The sequence below is a fragment of the Nerophis ophidion genome, linkage group LG08 (assembly GCF_033978795.1).
Source record: "Nerophis ophidion isolate RoL-2023_Sa linkage group LG08, RoL_Noph_v1.0, whole genome shotgun sequence".
In the NCBI taxonomy this organism is placed as follows: domain Eukaryota; kingdom Metazoa; phylum Chordata; class Actinopteri; order Syngnathiformes; family Syngnathidae; genus Nerophis; species Nerophis ophidion.
Window position 1 is genome coordinate 65,354,743 of NC_084618.1, and position 20,687 is coordinate 65,375,429.

The following is a 20,687-nucleotide window of genomic DNA, read 5'->3' on the forward strand; positions in this document are numbered from 1 at the left end:
GTCCTTACATCAATTCCCATCACAAAGGCTCAAGGCTGGCGTGCCCAGACATAATCTTATTTTTCACCTTTTAGTTAAAGGCCTACTGAACCACTACTACCGACCACGCAGTCTGATAGTTTATATATCAATGATGAAATATTAACATTGCAACACATGCCAATACGGCCGGTTTAGTTTACTAAATTGCAATGTTAAATTTCCCGCTGAGTTTCTTGTTGAAAACGTCGCGGAATGATGACGTGTGCGCATGACGTCACGGACTGTAGAGGACATATTAGCCCAGCACCACACAGCTAAAAGTCGTCTCTTTTCATCGCATAATTACACAGTAATTTGGACGTCTACGTTGCTGAATCTTTTTCAATTTGTTCAATTAATAATGGAGACTATTAAGAATAATGCTGTTGATGGAAAGCGGTGGATTGCAGCTGCCTTAAGCACCGAAACACTGCCTGTGTTTCTTTGTTTGTTGTGAAGCTTTAACACAGAGCGTTCAAGCGAACATGTTTCTCTACGTCAACCAGCAAGTTTTTGGATGGGAAAATGGTGATATTAAGTCGGCTCTTACCGGAGACTTCAGTGGATTGTGCGACTTCCTCCTGCAGCTCAAAAAGGCAGCTGTAATTTGGCTCCTCCATTGGCTTCTCTGAGAGACACTGGCATTCACCGCAGCCATCCGACTTTCAGGTATGACTTTACAATCTCACTAAAACACTATTAAAACAATAAGCAGATAAGGGATCTTCCAGAATTATCCTAGTTAATGTGTCTAATTACATCTGGAACGGTCCCCCTGGAGCCGTCGCTTTTTCTTTCTTTTTTTTTCTTGTGCTTCACTCTATCCTCATCCACGAATCTTTCATCGTCGCTCAAATTAATGGGAAGATTGTTGCTTTCTCGGTCCGAATAGCTCTTGCTGCTGGACGCTCACATTATGAATAATTTGAAGATGTGAGCAGCCCTACAACCCGTGACATCACGCGCACACTGTGTGCTACTTCCGGTAAAGGCAAGGCTTTTTTATTAGCGACCAAAAGTTGCGAACTTTATCGTCGATGTACTCTACAAAATCCTTTCAGCAAAAATATGGCAATATCACAAAATGATCAAGTATGAAACATTGAATGGACCTGCTATCCCCGTTTGGATAAGAAAATCTCATTTCAGTAGGCCTTTAAAACACTAAAGCCAAGCCAGCGTAGAGCAAGTATATCTTAAGAAATACATGTATGCTTTTTGAATGTGACCCAAGTAAACGGGAGCTTAAATTTCATAACGGTCCTAACCTTTTCTTTTTTAATGTATTTTTAGCATCACCATTCTCCTTGGTCATTTCAGTGTTTCATTGTGTTAACATGGCCAATAAAACAGACTTTGAATGTTCCCCTCTGAAAATAAAACACCCTGTTTAGATGGTATAAAGTCAAATTTTACTGGTGTATCAACATTCACAGGCTGACAGGTAGATTATTTTTATTTTTTTTACAATTCAAGATGGCATCAAAGTGAAATTCAACAGCTCAGTAATGCAGTTTACAAGAACTACTTATAAATTAATTAAATGTAAAGAAAAATTCAGTCAGGCGTCGGGCGGAATAGAATCAGAGAGGATCATGGGAGAACCGAGCTGGAGCTCCTGCTGCAGTGATTCCAGATCGGCCGGAGTCATGCGGTGAACTTCGCTCCAATCAGATAAGAGGGAGGCCGAAAGTGGAGCTGAATCGTAACTGTAAACAAAGAAGCATTGGCGTGTGCACAACCGCGACTAATTGAGGGTGCAGTGCACGCAAAAAATATTCACAGCGCTTCACTTTTCCACATTTTATCTTACAAACTTATTCCAAAATGTAATTAAATTCATTTTTGTCTTCAAAGTGTAATAGACAGTATCCCATAATGACAATGAAATAAAGTTTTTAATTTTTTTGCAAATTTATTTAAAAAAAAAATCAAATGTACTTAAATATTCACAGCCTTTGCCTAATACTTCATTGATCCACCTTTGACAGCAATTACAGCCACCAGTCTTTTTAAAACACTGCCACAATTTTGGCACACCTATCTTTCGCCCATTCTTCTTTGCCGCACCTCTCAAGATCCATCAGGTTGGATTGAAAGCATTGGTTTTCATCCACGATGTCTCTGTACATTGCCGCATTCATCTTTACCTCCATCAAGACTAGTCTCCCAGTTCCTACTGCTGAAAAGCATCCCCAGAGCATGATGCTGCCAATACCATCCCTACTTCACTGTAGGGATGGTATTGGCCTGGTGATGAGTTGTGCCTGGTTTCCTCTGGAAATTATGCCTGGCACTGACGCCAAATAGTTTAATCTTTGTCTTAGAGACGGCGTGGCGCAGTGAGAAAGTGGCCGTGCGCAACCCGAGGGTCCCTGGTTCAATCCCCACCTTGTACCAACCTCGTCACGTCTGTTGTGTCCTGAGCAAGACACTTCACCCTTGCTCCTGATGGGTGCTGGTTAGCGCCTTGCATGGCAGCTCCCTCTATCAGTGTGTGAATGTGTGTGTGAATGGGTAAATGTGGAAGTAGTGTCAAAGCGCTTTGAGTACCTTTAAGGTAGAAAAGCGCTATAAAAGTACAACCCATTTATCAAACCAGAAAATTTTGTTTTTCATGGTCTTTCAGGTGCATTTTGGCAAACATTTTACAAAGAAATGTCTTCCGTCCGGCCACTATACCATACAGGCCCGCTGAAATAGTTGTCCTTCTACAGGGTTTTCCTTTCTCCACAGTATAATGCTGTAGCTCCGACAGAGTGACCATCCGGTTCTTGGTCACCTCCCTGACCCTGACAAGACTAACATGAATGCAGCAATGTACAGAGACATTCTGGATGAAAATAAACACTTCCCATCCAATCTGATGACGCTTAAGAGGTGATGCAAAGAGAAATGTGCAAAACGGCCTAAAGATAGGTGTGCCAAGCTTGTTGCATCGTATTCAAAAAGACTTGAGGCTGTAATTGTTGCCAAAGGTGCATCAACAAAGTATTGAGCAAAAGCTGTGAATACTTGTGAACATGTGATTTTGTTTACCGTATTTTTCGGAGTATAAGTCGCACCTGCCGAAAATGCATAAAAAAGAAGGAAAAAAACATATATACGTCGCACTGAAGTATAAGTCACATTTTTGGGGGAAATGTATTAGATAAAATCCAACAAGAACAGACATTTGAAAGGCAATTTAAAATAAATAAAGAATAGTGAACAACAGGCTGTTATATGACGCATAAATAACCAACTGAGAAGGTGCCTGATATGTTAACGTAACATATTATGGTAAGAGTCATTCAAATAACTATAACATATAGAACATGCTATACGTTTACCAAACAATCTGTCACTCCTGATCGCTAAATCCCATGAAATCTTCGTTTTCGGTGTCGCTTCTAAACAATTCTGACAACTCCAAAGTAAGACAATGCGCCGCTTCCTCGTCTATCGGTACGTCGTTTACGTCAGAGTCATCGTCAGGTGCAGTTCCAATTGTTCCAGCCTTTCTGAATCCGGACAGGATGGTTTCGGTTGTCACTGAAGCCCATGCTTTGTCGATCCATCCGATAACATCCAGAAAAGTTGCATGGCGAATTCTCCCGGTTGCCGTGAAGCTGTGCCCTCCTTCCATCATCTACTGCTCCCACAGGCTGCGCAGGACTGCCTTAAAGGCCTACTGAAACCCACTACTACCCACCACGCAGTCTGATAGTTTATATATCAATGATGAAATATTAACATTGCAACACATGCCAATACGGCCTTTTTAATTTACTAAATTACAATTTTAAATTTCCCGGGAGTTTCGTCTTGAAAACTTTGTGTAATGACGTGTACGCAAGACGTCACGCGTTTTTAGGAAGTATGAGCGCTGCGCACACACACAGCTAAAAGTCGTCTGCTTTAACCGCATAATTATACAGTTTTTTGGAGATCTGTGTTGCTGAATCTTTTGCAATTTGTTCAATTAATATTGGAGAAGTCAAAGTAGAAAGATGGAGTCGGGAAGCTTTAGCCTTTAGCCACACAAACACACGGTGTTTCCTTGTTTAAAATTCCTGGAGGTGAAAAGTTACTATGGTCAAGCGAACATGAATCACGACAGAATGTCAACCAGCAGGTTTCGGTGAGAAAACTGTGGTTAAAAAGTCGCTTCTTACCAGAGAAAAGCTGAGCTTGTGCCGTTCATGAAGCTGCCGTCGACTCCCCTGAGACATTGGCATCAAGACACCCATGGAGACCCCTTCCGACTATCAGGTAATATTAAACTCACTAAAACACTAGCAACACAATAGAAATATAAGGGATTTCCCAGAATTATCCTAGTAAATGTGTTTAAAAACATCGGAAATCGTCCCAATGCATTTGCGTTGTTTTTTTAAACTCTTTTTTTTTTTTTCTGGTCCTTAAACACAAATCTTTCATCCTCGCTCAAATTAATGTGGAAATTGTCGTTTTCTCGGTCCGAATAGCACTTTTTGTTGGAGACTCCCATTAAAAACAATGTGAATATGTGAGGAGCCATCAACATGTGACGTTATCGTCTGCGACTTCCGGTAGAGGCAGGGCATTTCTCTTAGCACCGACAGTTGCGGACTTTATCGTGGATGTTTTCTACTAAATCCTTTCAGCAGAAATCTGGCAATATTGCGAAATGATCAAGTATGACACATAGAATGGACCTGCTATCCACGTTTAAATAAGAAAATCTCATTTCAGTAGGCCTTTAAAGCTCCTATTCACGGAGATGTCATTTTTGTTCAGCCCTTTGTTTTTATAAGATACCGCCAATGTACCGTAGCAGGTAGCGTCTTCTTTCCCACAATGCACTTCTGCCATGACCTGCCTCCGCCAAATTTTCATTAGTTTACATGTGTGTGACGATTGCTGTAGCATCTTCTTTTCCCACAATGCATTTCTGCCATGACCCGCCTGCGCCAAATTTTCATTGGTTGACGTGTGTTTGTGACGATTGCTGACATCCGGCTAGTCTCATATGTGAATGAGATAAATAATATTTGATATTTTACGGTAATATGTTAATAATTTCAAACAAGTCGCTCCGGGGTATACGTCGTAGGGCTGGGCGATATATGCGATTTATCGCAGGTTTGTCTCTGTGCGATATAGAAAATGACTATATCGTAATATTCGAGTATACGTTCTCACACAGTTGCTTTTAGCTGCAGGCATTACACTACAGGCTCTTCCCACTCCTTCTTGTGTCTCCTCACAGAGTGTAAGCGCAGGTTCTTACACACGTTACATACTGTCACGTCATACGTCACATACGTACACGCCCTGGCTCAGCAGAGAAGTAGCAGCATGGCTGACGTTAGCCGTGATGCTAGCGGAGTGTTGCGAAGGTGCGAAAGAAGGTGCGAATCTGGTAACAAATGAAGGAAGAAATGATTCCCAAGAAAAACGGCACTGGTTCCATCGTCTGGTGGTGGTTCGGCTTCAAATGGGAATATGTCGAATAGACAACTTTAATTTGTCAAGTGTGGCGCACAAGCGTTGCTACCAAAAGTAGCATTACTGCTAATATGTAGCATCATTTGAAAAGTCACCTGCTAATAACTTTAATAAGTTTTGGCAAATTGACTTAGTTGTGATTTCCCTCTCTGCATGAAAGTTTAAAAGTAGCATATATTTATGCAGTATGAAGAAGAATGTTTTAATGTAGACACAGAATCATACTGCTGTGATTATATGCATCAAGTGTTCATTCAAGGCTAAGGCAAAATACCGAGATATATATCGTATATCGCGATATGACCTAAAAATATTGCGATATTTAAAAAAGGCCATATCGCCCATCTCTAATACGTCGCACCCCCGGCCAAACTATGAAAAAAACTGCCACTTATATTCCGAAAATACGGTAATTTGTAATGCATTTGCAAAAAAAACAAAAAAACTTAACATTGTCGTTATAGAGCAATTTGTGTGAAATTTTCAGGACAAACATGAATTTATTCCACTTTGGAATAAGGATACAAAATATGTAAAAAGTGAAGCCCAGTGAATACTTTCCGGATGCACTGTAGATTAGATTTTACCTGTCACGGTCACAGTGTTGCAACTCTGTGAGCGACTGGGTGAGAAGGTCGTCCAAGTCGAAGCCTACACCATAGCCAGCCCCGCTGCCTTTAGGCGTGACGGAGAAGACTGGAGGCAACACATCCTCAACCTGAGAGAGGGATGGTCAAATTGGATTGATCCGACTTTGATTTCTATTTGATTGAGACCCACCTGAGACTTAGAGAGCTGCAGTGTTACTGTGTGGATGTCAGGAGCGATGGAGGGGCCTGGCTGCCCTGTATCTGTGAATCCCAAACCGGTATGAGCCTGCGAGGGCACCCCTAAGGGCCCACAGAGGGCGTTGGTGGTCTGTGGCCCCGCTTTCTCCCCTACTGAGGAGCACAGCTTCTCCATTGGTCCACCGTTAGCAGCTGAGGTTGTGACGTGATGGTTGAGGTGATTGTGGCCGTTGGTGTCGCTGGTGCTTATTGTAGTCTGGCCCTTGGTTAAAAAACTCTCAAGGGGGAGCAGTTGCGTCTGCGAGTTGGATGGCGCTTGACTTTGGAGAAAGTTCTGTTGCGGCTGCGGCGGTGTCCTATGTGCCTTTGCGTGTTGTGACGGCCTCGTCTCTAATTGCTGTCCGCTCCAATTACCCAAGCAGTTGAAGGCGCTCGGGCTGCTGCTCTTGTCGTGAGGTTTGAGCACGTTGTTCTTAACAAAGCCACCGGTGGAGGGCATGAGGTCTGCACAGCCGCTTACAGCAACAACAATATCTGCTGGTTTCCGCTGGCTCATTGAGAAAAGTAAGTGCTGGTTTTTGCTGGGAGGATGAACCAAAGTGGCCTGACTCGCTCCAAGTTGAGAGATTAGCTGCTCATGAGATAAAAACTTAGTCCCATCCTTGTCTGCTTTACTGTTGGACGATCCTTGAGCGTTTTCACACCCAACAGCATGATTCACATTACAGTCCTTATTCTTCCCTCCGTCACTGCGGCCGTCCATCATCTTTGTCCAGCGCTGTAAGAGGCTTTTGTCGTTGTCACTCAGTAGAACCCCGCCTAGCGAGTCCCCCCGCCTGCCTTCTCGCCGCTCCTTCTCTTTTAGTTTCCTCTCTCTTTCCCTCGCCCGCTCCTGCCTCTTCTTCCTCTTCTCCTCTCGCTCGCGCTGGCGCTCCTGAGCCGTGACGGGCCGGCGCAAGTCCAAATTAGAAATAGACGAGGACGCGCCTCCTCCTGTGGCGGCCGCATCGGTAGCCAGAGTGGACACACTGCCATCTACAACGCAAATAAGGAGAAAAAAATAAATTGAGAAATACATAAATCCTGAAGTCTAGATTAGCACAAGGCCTAAATATCCAACCATACCTCCCCTGGCTTTATTTCGGAATAAAGCAGCTTTAAGAGCTGCTTTGGTGTCTTCCGATATGGCCCCTTCTTTTCTGGTCCCATCTCCGGGGCCTTGCAGTGGCCTCTGGTTTTTTGCCAGGGACTGTGAGAGGTTGTGAGACAGTGATTGGACTTGAGCCACTGACAGTGACAGAGAAGGCGTCATGGAGGAAGAGGGCTGGTTCTGGCCCGGCTGAGACCGAGGACTTGGACTGGGGACCACGTTGTCCGACATTGGTTCCCCATCGTGACCGGACACGGGTGTGGTTAGATCTATGGTCTCCGGCTGGCCGTTGTCCGAACTGGCGCTGGGCATGTCCACATCAACCGGCCCGCTTTCGCTTTTAGTGAGGCACGGTAAATTGAGGGCGTCTTTGTTAGAGGTGTGCATTTGGTGGGTGAACGTACAGTTTGGCTCGGTTGGTGCTTTTTGCTGTGAGGAATCTGCGTCTCTCATTTGCTGAATGTGTGAGGCTTGTCCAACATCTATCGGACCTTGCGTGGGCTTGGCCACACTTGGGGAGACACATTGGTTGCCGTTATCCGGGGATGCAGTTCCTCCTCCTCCATTGGCCCTCGCCAAGGGCTTGAACTGGAGCCTTTGGCGAGAGGCCAGCTTGTTCCTATGAAAGTCTTGGATCTCCATCAGGATTTCCTCCTTTATTTGCTCCTTGCTCATCGGAAGCTTGTCAAACTCAAAATCAAAAGCTGGCACACATACAGGCTCGTCATCGGGATCGTGGTACTTGGCGAGGTAAGGATGTTCCAGTGCTTGAGTCACGCTGATGCGCCCACGTGGGTCAAACCGCAGCATGGACACCAGCAGGTCCAAAGCCTCGGCCTCAGCTTGGGGGTAGACTTTGGCGAAGGGCACACCAGATTGAGATGGAAGACTCTGAACGTACGAGCGGACCCTGTCAGCTCTAATAGCACCAATAAGCCCCTCAGGAGGGGTTCCCAGCACAGACAGAATGAGCTGAAGCTGGTGGACATAGTGCTTTCCTGGAAAAAGCTGCTTCCGCCCCAACATTTCGGCAAAGATGCAGCCTACAGACCACATGTCGATCGCCAAGCTGTAGTGATTCAGAGACAGCAGCAGCTCGGGAGCGCGGTACCATCGGGTTGCCACGTATTCAGTCATGAAAGAGTGGGACTCCTCCGGGTGCGAGCTGAGACCCCGAGCCATGCCAAAGTCGCCGATTTTCAGCTCGCAGTTCTCATTCACAAGTAGGTTGGAGGGCTTAAGGTCACGGTGGATGACGTTGGCAGAGTGCACGTACTTAAGGCCACGGAGAAGCTGGTACAGGAAGTAGCGGGTGTGCTCTGATGTAAGCGTTTGGGCAGAGTGGATGATCTGGTGCAGGTCACTCTCCATGAGGTCCAGAACCACATACCTACAAGGAAAAGGAATAGAAACAAGACAACTCAAACTGATGCTACTAGGTACTGGCATTAAAAGCAAATGTTTACAGTATTGTTTGGACAATAATGCGCACTTAAAATCCTTTAATTTTCTCAAAATGGACAGTGCGCCTTTTACCCTGGTGCACCTTTTTTATGTATTACTACCCTCAATTCCATATGAGTTGGGAAATTGTGTTAGATGTAAATATGAACGGAATACAATGATTTGCAAATCATTTTCAACCCATATGCAGTTGAATGCACTACAAAGACATGATATGATGTTCAAACTGAAAAACTTTTTTTTTTGGGCAAATAATCATTGACTTTAGAATTTGATGCCAGCAACACGTAACAAAGAAGTTGGGAATGGTGGCAATAAATACTGATAAAGTTGAGGAATGCTCATCAAACACTTGTATGGAACATCCCACAGGTGTGCAGGCTAATTGGGAACAGGTGGGTGCCATGATTGGGTATAAAAACAGCTTCCATGAAATGCTAAATAATTCACAAACAAGGATGGGGCGAGGGTCACCATTTTATAAGCAAATTGTCGAACAGTTTTAGAACAACATTTCTCAACGAGCTATTGCCAGCAATTTAGGGATTTTACCATCTATGGTCCGTAAAATCATCAAAAAGTTCGGAGAATCTGGAGAAAACACTGCACGTAAGCGATGGTATTACAGACCATTGATCCCTCAGGCGGTACTGCATCAAAAACCGACATCAGTGTGTTAAGGATATCACCACATAGGCTCAGTAACACTTCATAAAACCACTGTCAGTAACTACAGTTGGTCGCTACATCTGTAAGTGCAAGTTAAAACTCTACTATGCAAAGCGAACGCCATTTATCAACCACACCCAGGAACGCCGCCGGCTTCACTGGGCCCGAGCTCATCGGAGATGGACTGATGCAAAGTGGAAAAGTGTTCTGTGGTCTGACGAGTCCACATTTCAAATTTAATTTGGAAACAGAGGACGTGGTGTCTTCCAGAACAAAGAGGAAAATAACCATTTGAATTGTTATAGGCGAAAAGTTCAAAAGCCAGCATCTGTGATAGTATGGGGGTGTATTAGTGCCCAAGGCATGGGTAACTTACACATCTGTGAAGGCACCAATAATGCTGAAAAGTCCATACAGGTTTTGGAGCAACATATGTTGTCATCCAAGCAACGTTGTCATGGACGCCCCTGCTTATTTCAGCAAGAAAATGCCAAGCCATGTGTTACAACAGCGTGGCTTCGCAGTAAAAGAGTGCGGGTACTTTCCTGGCCCGCCTGCAGTCCAGACCTGTCTCGCATTGAAAATGCGAGGCGCAATATAAAGCGAAAAATATGACAGCAGAGACCCCGGACTGTTGAACAACTGAAGCTCTACATAAAACAAGAATGGGAATGAATTCCACTTTCAAAGCTTAAACAATTAGTTTCCTCAGTTCCCAAACATTTATTGAGTATTGTTAAAAGAAAAGGTCATGTAACACAGTGGTGAACATGCCCTTTCCCAACTACTTTGGCACGTGTTGCAGCCATGAAATTCTAAATTACGGTAATTATTATTTGCAAAAAAAAAAATAAAGTTTATGAGTTTCAACATCAAATATCTTGTCTTTGTAGTGCATTCAATTAAATATGGGTTGAACAGGATTTGCAAATCATTGTATTCCGTTTGTGTTTACATCTAACAATTTCCCAAATCATATGGAAACGGGGTTTGTAATTCTGGTTGTGGTACCTGGTGTAATGATAAATGTGACAAATAAATGGCAGTCACACAAACAATACCAGAGTCATGTATAAAGACAGTATGGCCAACTTGGTTTCAGGCAATCTCCTCAATGATTGGTCACTCACGTCACAACAGGGCGCAATCACTACTACCAACAATAAGCTGATCCTATGTGTTCCTGGCGCTTCCTTGTTACTTTTTAATGTGTAAAAATGTCACGTTGTGCAGCATTTTGCTTTGACCTATTATGAAAAACTAACTTTTACCTATTGATAATTCCCGAATATGTGTGCACGTCCACCATTGTGCTTTGACCTATTATGAAAAACTAACTGTTATCTGGGCTTCACGGTGGCAGAGGGGTTAGTGCGTCTGCCTCACAATACGAAGTTCTTGCAGTCCTGGGTTCAAATCCAGGCTCGGGATCTTTCTGTGTGGAGTTTGCATGTTCTCCCCGTGAATGCGTGGGTTCCCTCCGGGTACTCCGGCTTCCTCCCACTTCCAAAGACATGCACCTGGGGATAGGTTGATTGGCAACACTAAATTGGCCATAGTGTGTGAATGTGAGTGTGAATGTTGTCTGTCTATCTGTGTTGGCCCTGCGATGAGGTGGCGACTTGTCCAGGGTGTACCCCGCCTTCCGCCCGATTGTAGCTGAGATAGGCGCCAGCGCCCCCCGCGACCCCAAAATGGAATAAGCGGTAGAAAATGGATGGATGGATAACTGTTATCTATTTATACTTCCCAAAAATTTGCACTCGTCCACCATTGCAGTCTGTGCTCCAGTCAATACGCAGAGGCTCCTTTTTCTCTGTCCTCTTGTGGGGCATTTATCCTCCGCTGTTGCCACTTCTATTCCTAAGTAACTTTCAGTTCTAACTAATCTGTCAGACAGTGGACTCACTACCTAAATAAGACCACCCACAAAACTGCGCATCCTGAAGAGACGGTCAGAAAAAGGCTTTAAGTTGGTCTGTAAAAAATAATCTATGCAACATTTTGACCAAAAAACCACCGTTCCATGTTGTGTAGACCACAAGGAAGTTTTTTTAAATGTGTGAAAAAAAATCATAATATGACCCCTGGAATACACTTTATAATCCAGTGCGACCTTTTGTTTGAAAATAGACCCAACTGTTCATCAAAAGTGCACTTTATTATCGGGTGTGTTTTACTTTATAATCAAGTCATTTAAAGGCATTAAATTAAACTAGAGTTGTACGGTATACCGGTATTAGTACAGTACCGCGATACTAATGAATTATATTCGGTACTATACCACCTCTGAAAAGTACCGGTCCACCACCCCTACCCCTCCCGTCGTCGTGTCATTGCTGGTTCATGAGCAGATAAGCATGTTCGACAGCGCACAAAAATAGAGTACTTACAAACAGACAATATGTGCTGACAGAAAATAGAGAACGGACGCATTTTGGCTTAAAAACTAACGATAAAGGGAAGGTTATAACACTGAAACGCCCTCAGGAAGAGGTGCTTTAGCTACAGTCCAACCGCTGTCAGCTAAATCACTAATCCTCGCCTCCATGGTTACAAATAAAGTAAGTTTCTTACAAGTATCATCCCTGCAGGATGAAGAATAGCTAAACATGCTTCACTACACACCGTAGCTCACCGCCGTCAAAATGTGAACAAACAACAGTGGTGGATCTACACCTGACATCCACTGTAATGATACCACGTACAATAGCGTATCTAGTCGGTACTACAATGATTAGGTCGAGATTTTTTGGCATCACAACATCTTTTTTTTCTTTCTTTTTTTTTATATTATGTTTATAAACCCAGGAAATATGTCTCTGGACACATGAGAACTTTGAATATGACCAATGTATGATCCTTTAACGGCTTTGTTTTGAATTGATACCCAAATTTGTGGTACCATCCAAAACTAATTAAGTATCAAACAACAGAAGAATATGTGATTATTACATTTTAACAAAAGTGTAGATAGTAACAGTGAATGAACAAGTGGATTAATAATTCATTTTCTACCACTTGTCCTTAATAACGTTGACAAAATAATAGAGTGGAAAATGACACAATATGTTACTGCATATGTCAGCAGACTAATTAGGAGCCTTTGTTTGTTTACTTACTAATAAAAGACAAGTCGTCTTGTTTCTTCGCTATTTTATTTAAGGACAAACTTGCAATAAGAAACATATGTTTGAAGTACCCAAGGATTTTTTGATCAAATAAAGCCAAAAATTAAATTTTTTGTGGTGCCGTTTATTTAGTAAAGTAACGAAAAGTATCAAAATAATTTTACTACCGTTACCAAAATATTGGTATCGGGACAATCACTAAATTAAACACAACTAGGCTGTACGGATTGTCTTGGAGGAAAGTTCGGCTCTCATGTAAACAGGCCTCATCAATTCATGCTCTCAGATTTAGAAAGCTATAATCTGATATGATGGTGCTGGATCCATTGTGTTAAGACTTGTCCTCACTTTAAAGGATAAATACGCCAACATCATTGTCCAAGAAGACGTTTTGACTCTCATCCAAGCAAGCTTCCATCAGCTCATGCTTTCAGACTTAGGACAGCTATGGTGTGAAAGGATGGTGCTGGGTCCATCTTGTTGGGGGACATTAGCCCACATTGGAGAATAAATATGCCAGTCCTCGTCTCAAACAAGAGCTGTCCTAAATCCGACAGCAAGAACGATGAGAGGTGAAACGGTTTGTAGGATCATTCACCAAAAGAAGAACCACAAGTACGTACACAGACTTGAAGGCAGAGTGAGGAAGGTTCGGCTGCAGGATGTCTTTGATAGCGATGATGTTGTCATGTTTGAAGTGCTTGAGAATTTTCAGTTCCCTTAAAGTGCGCTTGGCGTTGGTCACCACTTCAAAGGCATTGGAGATCTTCTTTATCGCCACCTGCTGGCCTGAGTTATGCAAAGCACAGACAAAGAATGAGTAAAACCTGCAAAGCAATCATAGGCTTGTAATACACACAGGATAGGTGGGTTTGGGAAGTAAACATCCGTACCATTGTCTCGTCTCCTGGCGGACGACACAACGCCATAGGCCCCGGTACCAATGGTTTCAATTACGTCATACTCCTCGCCCACATCAAACTTCACATCCAGTGAGTGCTTTTTGAGCAGAGCCAGGTTTTTGGCGGTCGTACTGGTGTCTGTGTTCCCGCCCGTTGCCTTGATTGCATGCTGGTTGTCGTTGCCTTTCACAGTCGTCATTCTTTCAGGCGCCACGGCCACAGGTTCACCGTTTTTACCATCTCCACCATCCTCAGATGACATATCTCTGTAGAAATGACAGGGATATTACTCGTTTGACACTTCAATCATCCATCCCCATCCATTTTTTATTTTCCTGAAGGAACTCTCCTGAAGGAATCAATAAAGTACTATCGATTAGTACTATCTATTTTCTACAGCTTGTCCCACATAAGGTCGTGGGGGTTACTGGAGCCTATCTCAGCTGTATTAGGGCAGAAGGCGGGGTACACCCTCAATCATCCATCCATCCATTTTCTACCACTTATTCCCTTTGGGGTCGCGAGGGACGCTGGTGCCTATCTCAGCTACAATCGGGCGGAAGGCGGTGTACACCCTGGACAAGTCGCCACCTCTTTGCAGGGCCAACACAGATAGACAGACAATATTCACACTCACATTCACACACTAGGGCCAATTTAGTGTTGCCAATCAACCTATCCCCAGGTGCATGTCTTTGGAAGTCGGATGAAGCTGGAGTACCTGGAGGGAACCCACGCATTCACGGGGAGAACATGCAAACTCCACACAGAAAGATCCCGAGCCCGGGATTGAACCCTGACTACTCAGGACCTTCGTATTGTGAGGCAGACGCACTAACCCCTCTTCCACCGTGAAGCCACCCTCAATCAATCAAAGTTTATTTATATAGCCCTAAATCACAAGATTCTCAAAGGGCTGCACAAACCACAACGCCATCCTCGGCTCAGTCCCCACATCAGGGCAAGAAAAAACTCAACCCGATGGGATTCAATGACAAGACCTTGGAGGGGACCGCAGATGTGAGGATCCCAACCCCTGCAATGGACATTGAGTGGATCTCGTTAATGTCAATCAATCAATGAATGTTTATTTATATAGCCCTAAATCACAAGTGTCTCAAAGGGCTGCATAAGCCACAACGACATCCTCAGTTCAGATCCCACATCGGGGCAAGGAAAAACTCAACCCAGTGACTCAAAGCGCTTTACATAGTGAAACCCAATAACTAATTTTTACATTTAAACCAGTGTGGGTGGCACTGGGAGCAGGTGGGTAAAGTGTCTTGCCTGAGGACACAACGGCAGTGACTAGGATGGTGGAAGCGGGGAACCCTCAAGTTGCTGGCCACTCTACCAACCGAGTTATACCGCCGCATAAGTGAGTCTAAAGCAGAGTAGATTGTACCTCCATGAGGCCCCCCATCTAAAATGAGTTGGACACCCCTGCCTTAGACTCATTTAATGACGTAATAACATAACTAATGACTGGCCAAGAAACAATACATCATTCCATGCATTACACTAGCTAGTAAAGCCGCCTGGAGACTGCAATCTAGTAAACGTAACGTATTGAATGTTGTAATTGTCTCCATAGGGATAGGTTGATTGGCAACACTAAATTGGTCCTAGTGCGTGAATGTTGTCTAATCTATCTGTGTTGGCCCTGCGATGAGGTGGCAACTTGTCCAGAGTGTACACCGCCTTCCGCCCGATTGTAGCTGAGATAGGCGCCAGCGACCCCAAAAGGGAATAAGCGGTAGTAAATGGATGGATGGAGGGTGTCAGACACAACACGCCCCATGGGGCAAATCCGCCTTTTATCTCCCTATCTATCACGACAGGGGCGTAGCCTGGTCAACATTTAATAACGTACGACGTTAAATCCAGTGTCATTTTGGAGTGCATAAAACCAACCTTGGAGGTGTTTTCTCCGGAAGGAAGTCGCCAGAACACAGCTTAATTCAGCCTTTTCAAAAATAAATCCCGTTGTCGCATGTCTGTCTTGTTTTTAATCTGGCATTTCCTTGTCTTTGTCTTCTTCTTCTGGGTCGTTTCACAGCGGTGGGCCAGCCATGAAGTTGCACGACCGCCATCTGCTGGAGGGGGAAAATAAATATGTTCAGCGCTTGCCCATTCATTCGGTGATTGTCTGCGAATGAGGATGGATTACTGACGTTTAGCATCGATTCCTGTACTACAGCATCGTCCCCATAAAGTAGTTTTTTGTGTTGTTTTTTTGTTCTTTTGCAAATTTCACCACAGGGACGCATGGAAGAAGGCACGTCCACTCTGGAGTGTCGTGTACATTTTCATTTTATTTTTTTTATTTGTCATCTTTGATCGATAGACAAGTATGCCTCAATTATACAATTTTACATTTACACACCAATGCCTGAGAAGAAGCAGGATGAATAATGTTGATTGATTGAATCTTTTATTAGTAGATACAACCAATCAACCATGTTTACTTATATAGCCCTAAATCACTAGTGTCTCAAAGGGCTGCACAAACCACTACGACATCCTCGGTAGGCCCACATAAGGGCAAGGAAAACTCACACCCAGTGGGACGTCGGTGACAATAATGACCCAGTGGGACGTCGGTGACAATGATGACTATGAGAACCTTGGAGAGGAGGAAATCAATGGATGTCGAGCGGGTCTAACATGATACTGTGAAAGTTCAATCCATAATGGATCCAACACAGTCGCGAAAGTCCAGTCCAAAGCGGATCCAACACAGCAGCGAGAGTCCCGTTCACAGCGGAGCCAGCAGGAAACCATCCCAAGCGGAGGCGGATCAGCAGCGCAGAGATGTCCCCAGCCGATACACAGGCAAGCAGTACATGGCCACCGGATCGGACTGGACCCCCTCCACAAGGGAGAGTGGGACATAGGAGAAAAAGAAAAGAAACGGCAGATCAACTGGTCTAAAAAGGGAGTCTATTTAAAGGCTAGAGTATACAAATGAGTTTTAAGGTGAGACTTAAATGCTTCTACTGAGGTGGCATCTCGAACTTTTACCGGGAGTGCACTCCAGAGTACTGGAGCCCGAAATGAAAACGCTCTATAGCCCGCAGACTTTTTTTGGGCTTTGGGAATCACTAATAAGCCGGAGTTCTTTGAACGCAGATTTCTTGCCGGGACATATGGTACAATACAATCGGCAAGATAGGATGGAACTAGACCGTGTAGTATTTTATACGTAAGTAGTAAAACCTTAAAGTCACATCTTAAGTGCACAGGAAGCCAGTGCAGGTGAGCCAGTACAGGCGTAATATGATCAAACTTTCTTGTTCTTGTCAAAAGTCTAGCAGCCGCATTTTGTACCAACTGTAATCTTTTAATGCTAGACATGGGGAGACCCGAAAATAATACGTTACAGTAGTCGAGGCGAGACGTAACAAACGCATCGATAATGATCTCAGCGTCTTTGGTGGAAAGAATGGAGCGAATTTTAGCGATATTACGGAGATGAAAGAAGGCCGTTTTAGTAACGCTTTTAATGTGTGCCTCAAAGGAGAGAGTTGGGTCGAAGATAATACCCAGATTCTTTACCGTGTCGCCTTGTTTAATTGTTTGGTTGTCAAATGTTAGAGTTGTATTATTAAATAGAGTTTGGTGTCTAGCAGGACCGATAATCAGCATTTCCGTTTTGTTGGCGTTGAGTTGCAAAAAGTTAGCGGACATCCATTGTTTAATTTCATTAAGACACGCCTCCAGCTGACTACAATCCGGCGTGTTGGTCAGCCTTAGGGCCATGTAGAGTTGGGTGTCATCAGCATAACAGTGAAAGCTAACACCATATTTGCGTATGATGTCACCTAGCGGCAGCATGTAGATGCTGAAGAGTGCAGGGCCAAGGACCGAACCCTGGGGAACTCCACACGTTACCTTAACGTAGTCCGAGGTCACATTGTTATGGGAGACACACTGCATCCTATTAGTAAGATAAGAGTTAAACCAAGACAGGGCGAAACCAAGGGAGTATGTTTGATTTTGAGATAGGTGGGGACACAAAAGTGCTCCAAGGCAGCAGCACTTTGAAAGTTTACTTTTTTTTTTTTTACATTAGCAATCATAATTTCACGTCATGCAGATGTTATAGGGTAAAGCAACTAAAATGAAAGCAAAGGAGACAACTTCGAAGAGTTCTCACCTTTAATCTTTAGTGTAGGGCTGTAGTGCAACTGTGCATCATACTGTCAATTAACATAGCCTACTGTCCATCAACAACATTAGTTGCAATACAACATTGTAAATAAACATAAATGAACTGTTAAAATATTTTCCCCAACTTGTGTTTAAATCACTCACAATTGTTTCCCTTCATCTACTTCTTTCTATTGCTGCTTTTGTACTGTAAATATGTTTTTCATTAATACTCAAATACAAGCAGATTAGTGTCTACTGGTTGTTCCTATTTGAAAGAGTCAAACACATGCCTCCGCCGGTCTGGAACAGAAATGAACTGCTGGCAGATTTCTCTCAGGTCAGTATTGTCCAGTTTTCCCTGATGGACATGACACACAGCAAGAGTGTTCAGTCTTACTTGTGTCATGGTGGTTCTAAGCCATGTTAAGTCTCCTTAAAATTGAGAATCTAGTGAGGTTGTATTGTATTTCCACCACAAAGTTTTGTTAATTTGTATTTTCAAACCGTTGCTCACTTCTACACAAATACACGAAACTAAAAAATAATTAAAAAAATAAAAACGGAAAGGTGAAATCCGGTGATCTGATTTGGCTGTTAACCTTGGTTTAAATATTGAGCACGGCTACTATTCTAAAGCCTTATCACATCGTAGGGTATCACTCCGCCTCAGGCACTTATGACTGGTATGAATAGAAGTTGTTGTCATGTATCCATGACAACGGACTGTTGCAGTCCGTAGTAAAAGACAGCTGATGTTTTTACGATGTTAAAAAACGGACTAAAGTAGTTTAATTCACATGTTCAAGGTTAACTCACCTCCGGGGAGGGTTAACAATGGTAAAGGGGACTGAGCATTGACTTTCACCTGAAAAAAAGCGGAGGAAAATACGATATGCAGTGCTAATTTGGAGCTAACGTCTGGATAGGTGGGACTATTTTTTCCACAGTGAGGCTATTTTATTGAATAGTATGTATTTTTGGTTGAATACAACTACATTAAATTGATTGAGTATTCCTATTTCATATTGCCTTTATTGGTAACAGTTTTATAAAAGCAATATATCACTCCAGTCCATGGTATATGCTCATTATAGCACTCTAAGGGGCGTGACTGGAGTGATATATTGTTGAATTATTCAATATTGTTGAGCCTCTATACACCCTTGAAGTAACTTACAGTTTGACTCCAAAAGAAGTCTCTTATATCCAGTTTTCTTTTCATTGACATCCTTCAAAACCTACAGCACACACGCACGTCCGGTCGCTAGCAACTAGCATGTAGGCTAGCTTTTACAAGCAGGAGTGACAGCGAGGACAGCCAATCAAACGTAAGTTAGGATGAAACTGGCAACCAATCAGGGGCGATATTTAGGTTAGAGGCGGGACTTCTAGCAGAGACCGACATTTAACCCTTTCTATGCCATAATCATTGACTAAACATTACGGGCAGCAGTCCTGGGTTCAAATCCAGGCTCTGGATCTTTCTGTGTGGAGTTTGCATGTTCTCCCCGTGAATGCGTGGGTTCCCTCCGGGTACTCCGGCTTCCTCCCACTTCCAAAGACATGCACCTGGGGATAGGTTGATTGGCAACACTAAATTGGGGCTAGTGTGTGAATGTGAGTGTGAATGTTGTCTGTTTGTCTGTGTTGGCCCTGTGATGAGGTGGCGACTTGTCCAGGGTGTACCCCGCCTTCCGCCCGATTGTAGCTGAGATAGGCACCAGCGCCCCCCGCGACCCCAAAAGGGAATAAGCGGTAGAAAATGGATGAATGGGTTGTATTGATAGTGACTACACAGTAGCGGCTGGATATTGGTAGGGACGTGTCCCTAGCGTCCCTACCCAATTCTACGCCGTATTCCGTACACTTGACCAGTAAATGGTAACACCCGAATAAATTACGGCAGGGGTGTCCAAACTTTTTCCACTGAGGGCCGCACACTGAAAAATCAAAGCAAGCGGGGGCCATTTTTATATGTTTTTATTTCAAAAACCAATACAATAAGCAGGGGCGTCACTACCTTTTAAGGACAGGGGGGGCTTAGCTCCCAGAAGTTGAACAAGATGTGAGCGAACATAGCGCACAAGTACAAAACTTCCCAAATGGCTAACAAAGATTTTGAAATTATTCTTTGTTATTATTATTATTTCAGTCGGTTAAGGAAATTAAATATATATGGAAGTCTGAATAGAAGTGAGAAACATTTATGTATACTGTAAGAATTTAGAAAGACTTAAAGTCCGTCTGCTAATCTGAAAAAATGCCAAAGCTGTCAAAGAGCTGAGGGACCAACTTCAAAGTTCAATGCTGAAACAAATAATGCAAACAATAAAATGTAACTTGCAGGGCTTGACATTAATGATGTCCCGTTGTGCCGAGGCGGTAAAAAAAAATATGCACGGAACGATGGCTTTTAACCATTTTTTTCTTTTTCTCTCTATGTATTTATTCATTTTACATGTTATAATAAATGTCTTGGATTTTCCTCCCTCTGAAAATCCTAAGAAATGTTTAACAAGCCATCTTATAATAATACAACAGCTATAATGTAACAATAAAACAAATGTATTATTAATGATGTTTTTTCCATTATTATTATAAACTACTTTATATAGATTATACAAGAAACACAAAACTTAAAAACTAAATTATTTACAATTGCAGACACAAGGTTTTGTGCAGCTTGACCACAGAGTTGAGAAGGAGCAAAGATCTTCAATATTTGTATGTGAAAATCACAAATAAATCTTCTGGTGGAGGATGACGCCCCTACAGGTATTTGGTTTACAAACTTTCAGCCCCACCTAAAACAAAATTCACCAGCCACCACTGATTATGATGCATTTTCATTTTAGGTAAAACATAAGACAATACTCTCTTAGCAGTATAACTGTAACTTGGAATAAGTCTTCAAGTAACAATATTCAAATACTAA

General features: G+C 43.2%; 1 protein-coding gene across 2 annotated transcripts; it reads right to left on the reverse strand.

Moving 5' to 3' along the window:
- Positions 1-1,410: 1,410 nt before the first annotated feature.
- mapk7 (mitogen-activated protein kinase 7) lies at positions 1,411-19,041 on the reverse strand. Of its 2 annotated transcripts, none has more exons than XM_061909407.1 (8): positions 18,930-19,041; positions 15,512-15,693; positions 13,589-13,863; positions 13,319-13,484; positions 7,407-8,821; positions 6,274-7,316; positions 6,081-6,211; positions 1,411-1,730 (listed from the first exon to the last, which is right to left on the reverse strand). In XM_061909407.1, the coding sequence occupies exons 3-8, from the start codon at positions 13,857-13,859 to the stop codon at positions 1,583-1,585; spliced, it is 3,174 nt and encodes a 1,057-aa protein (XP_061765391.1). In that variant the 5' UTR covers positions 13,860-13,863; positions 15,512-15,693; positions 18,930-19,041; the 3' UTR covers positions 1,411-1,582. The 2 variants fall into 2 exon arrangements, with proteins under 2 accessions (XP_061765391.1, XP_061765392.1); XM_061909408.1 differs by having other exon boundaries at positions 15,512-15,690; positions 18,930-19,019.
- Positions 19,042-20,687: the final 1,646 nt, after the last annotated feature.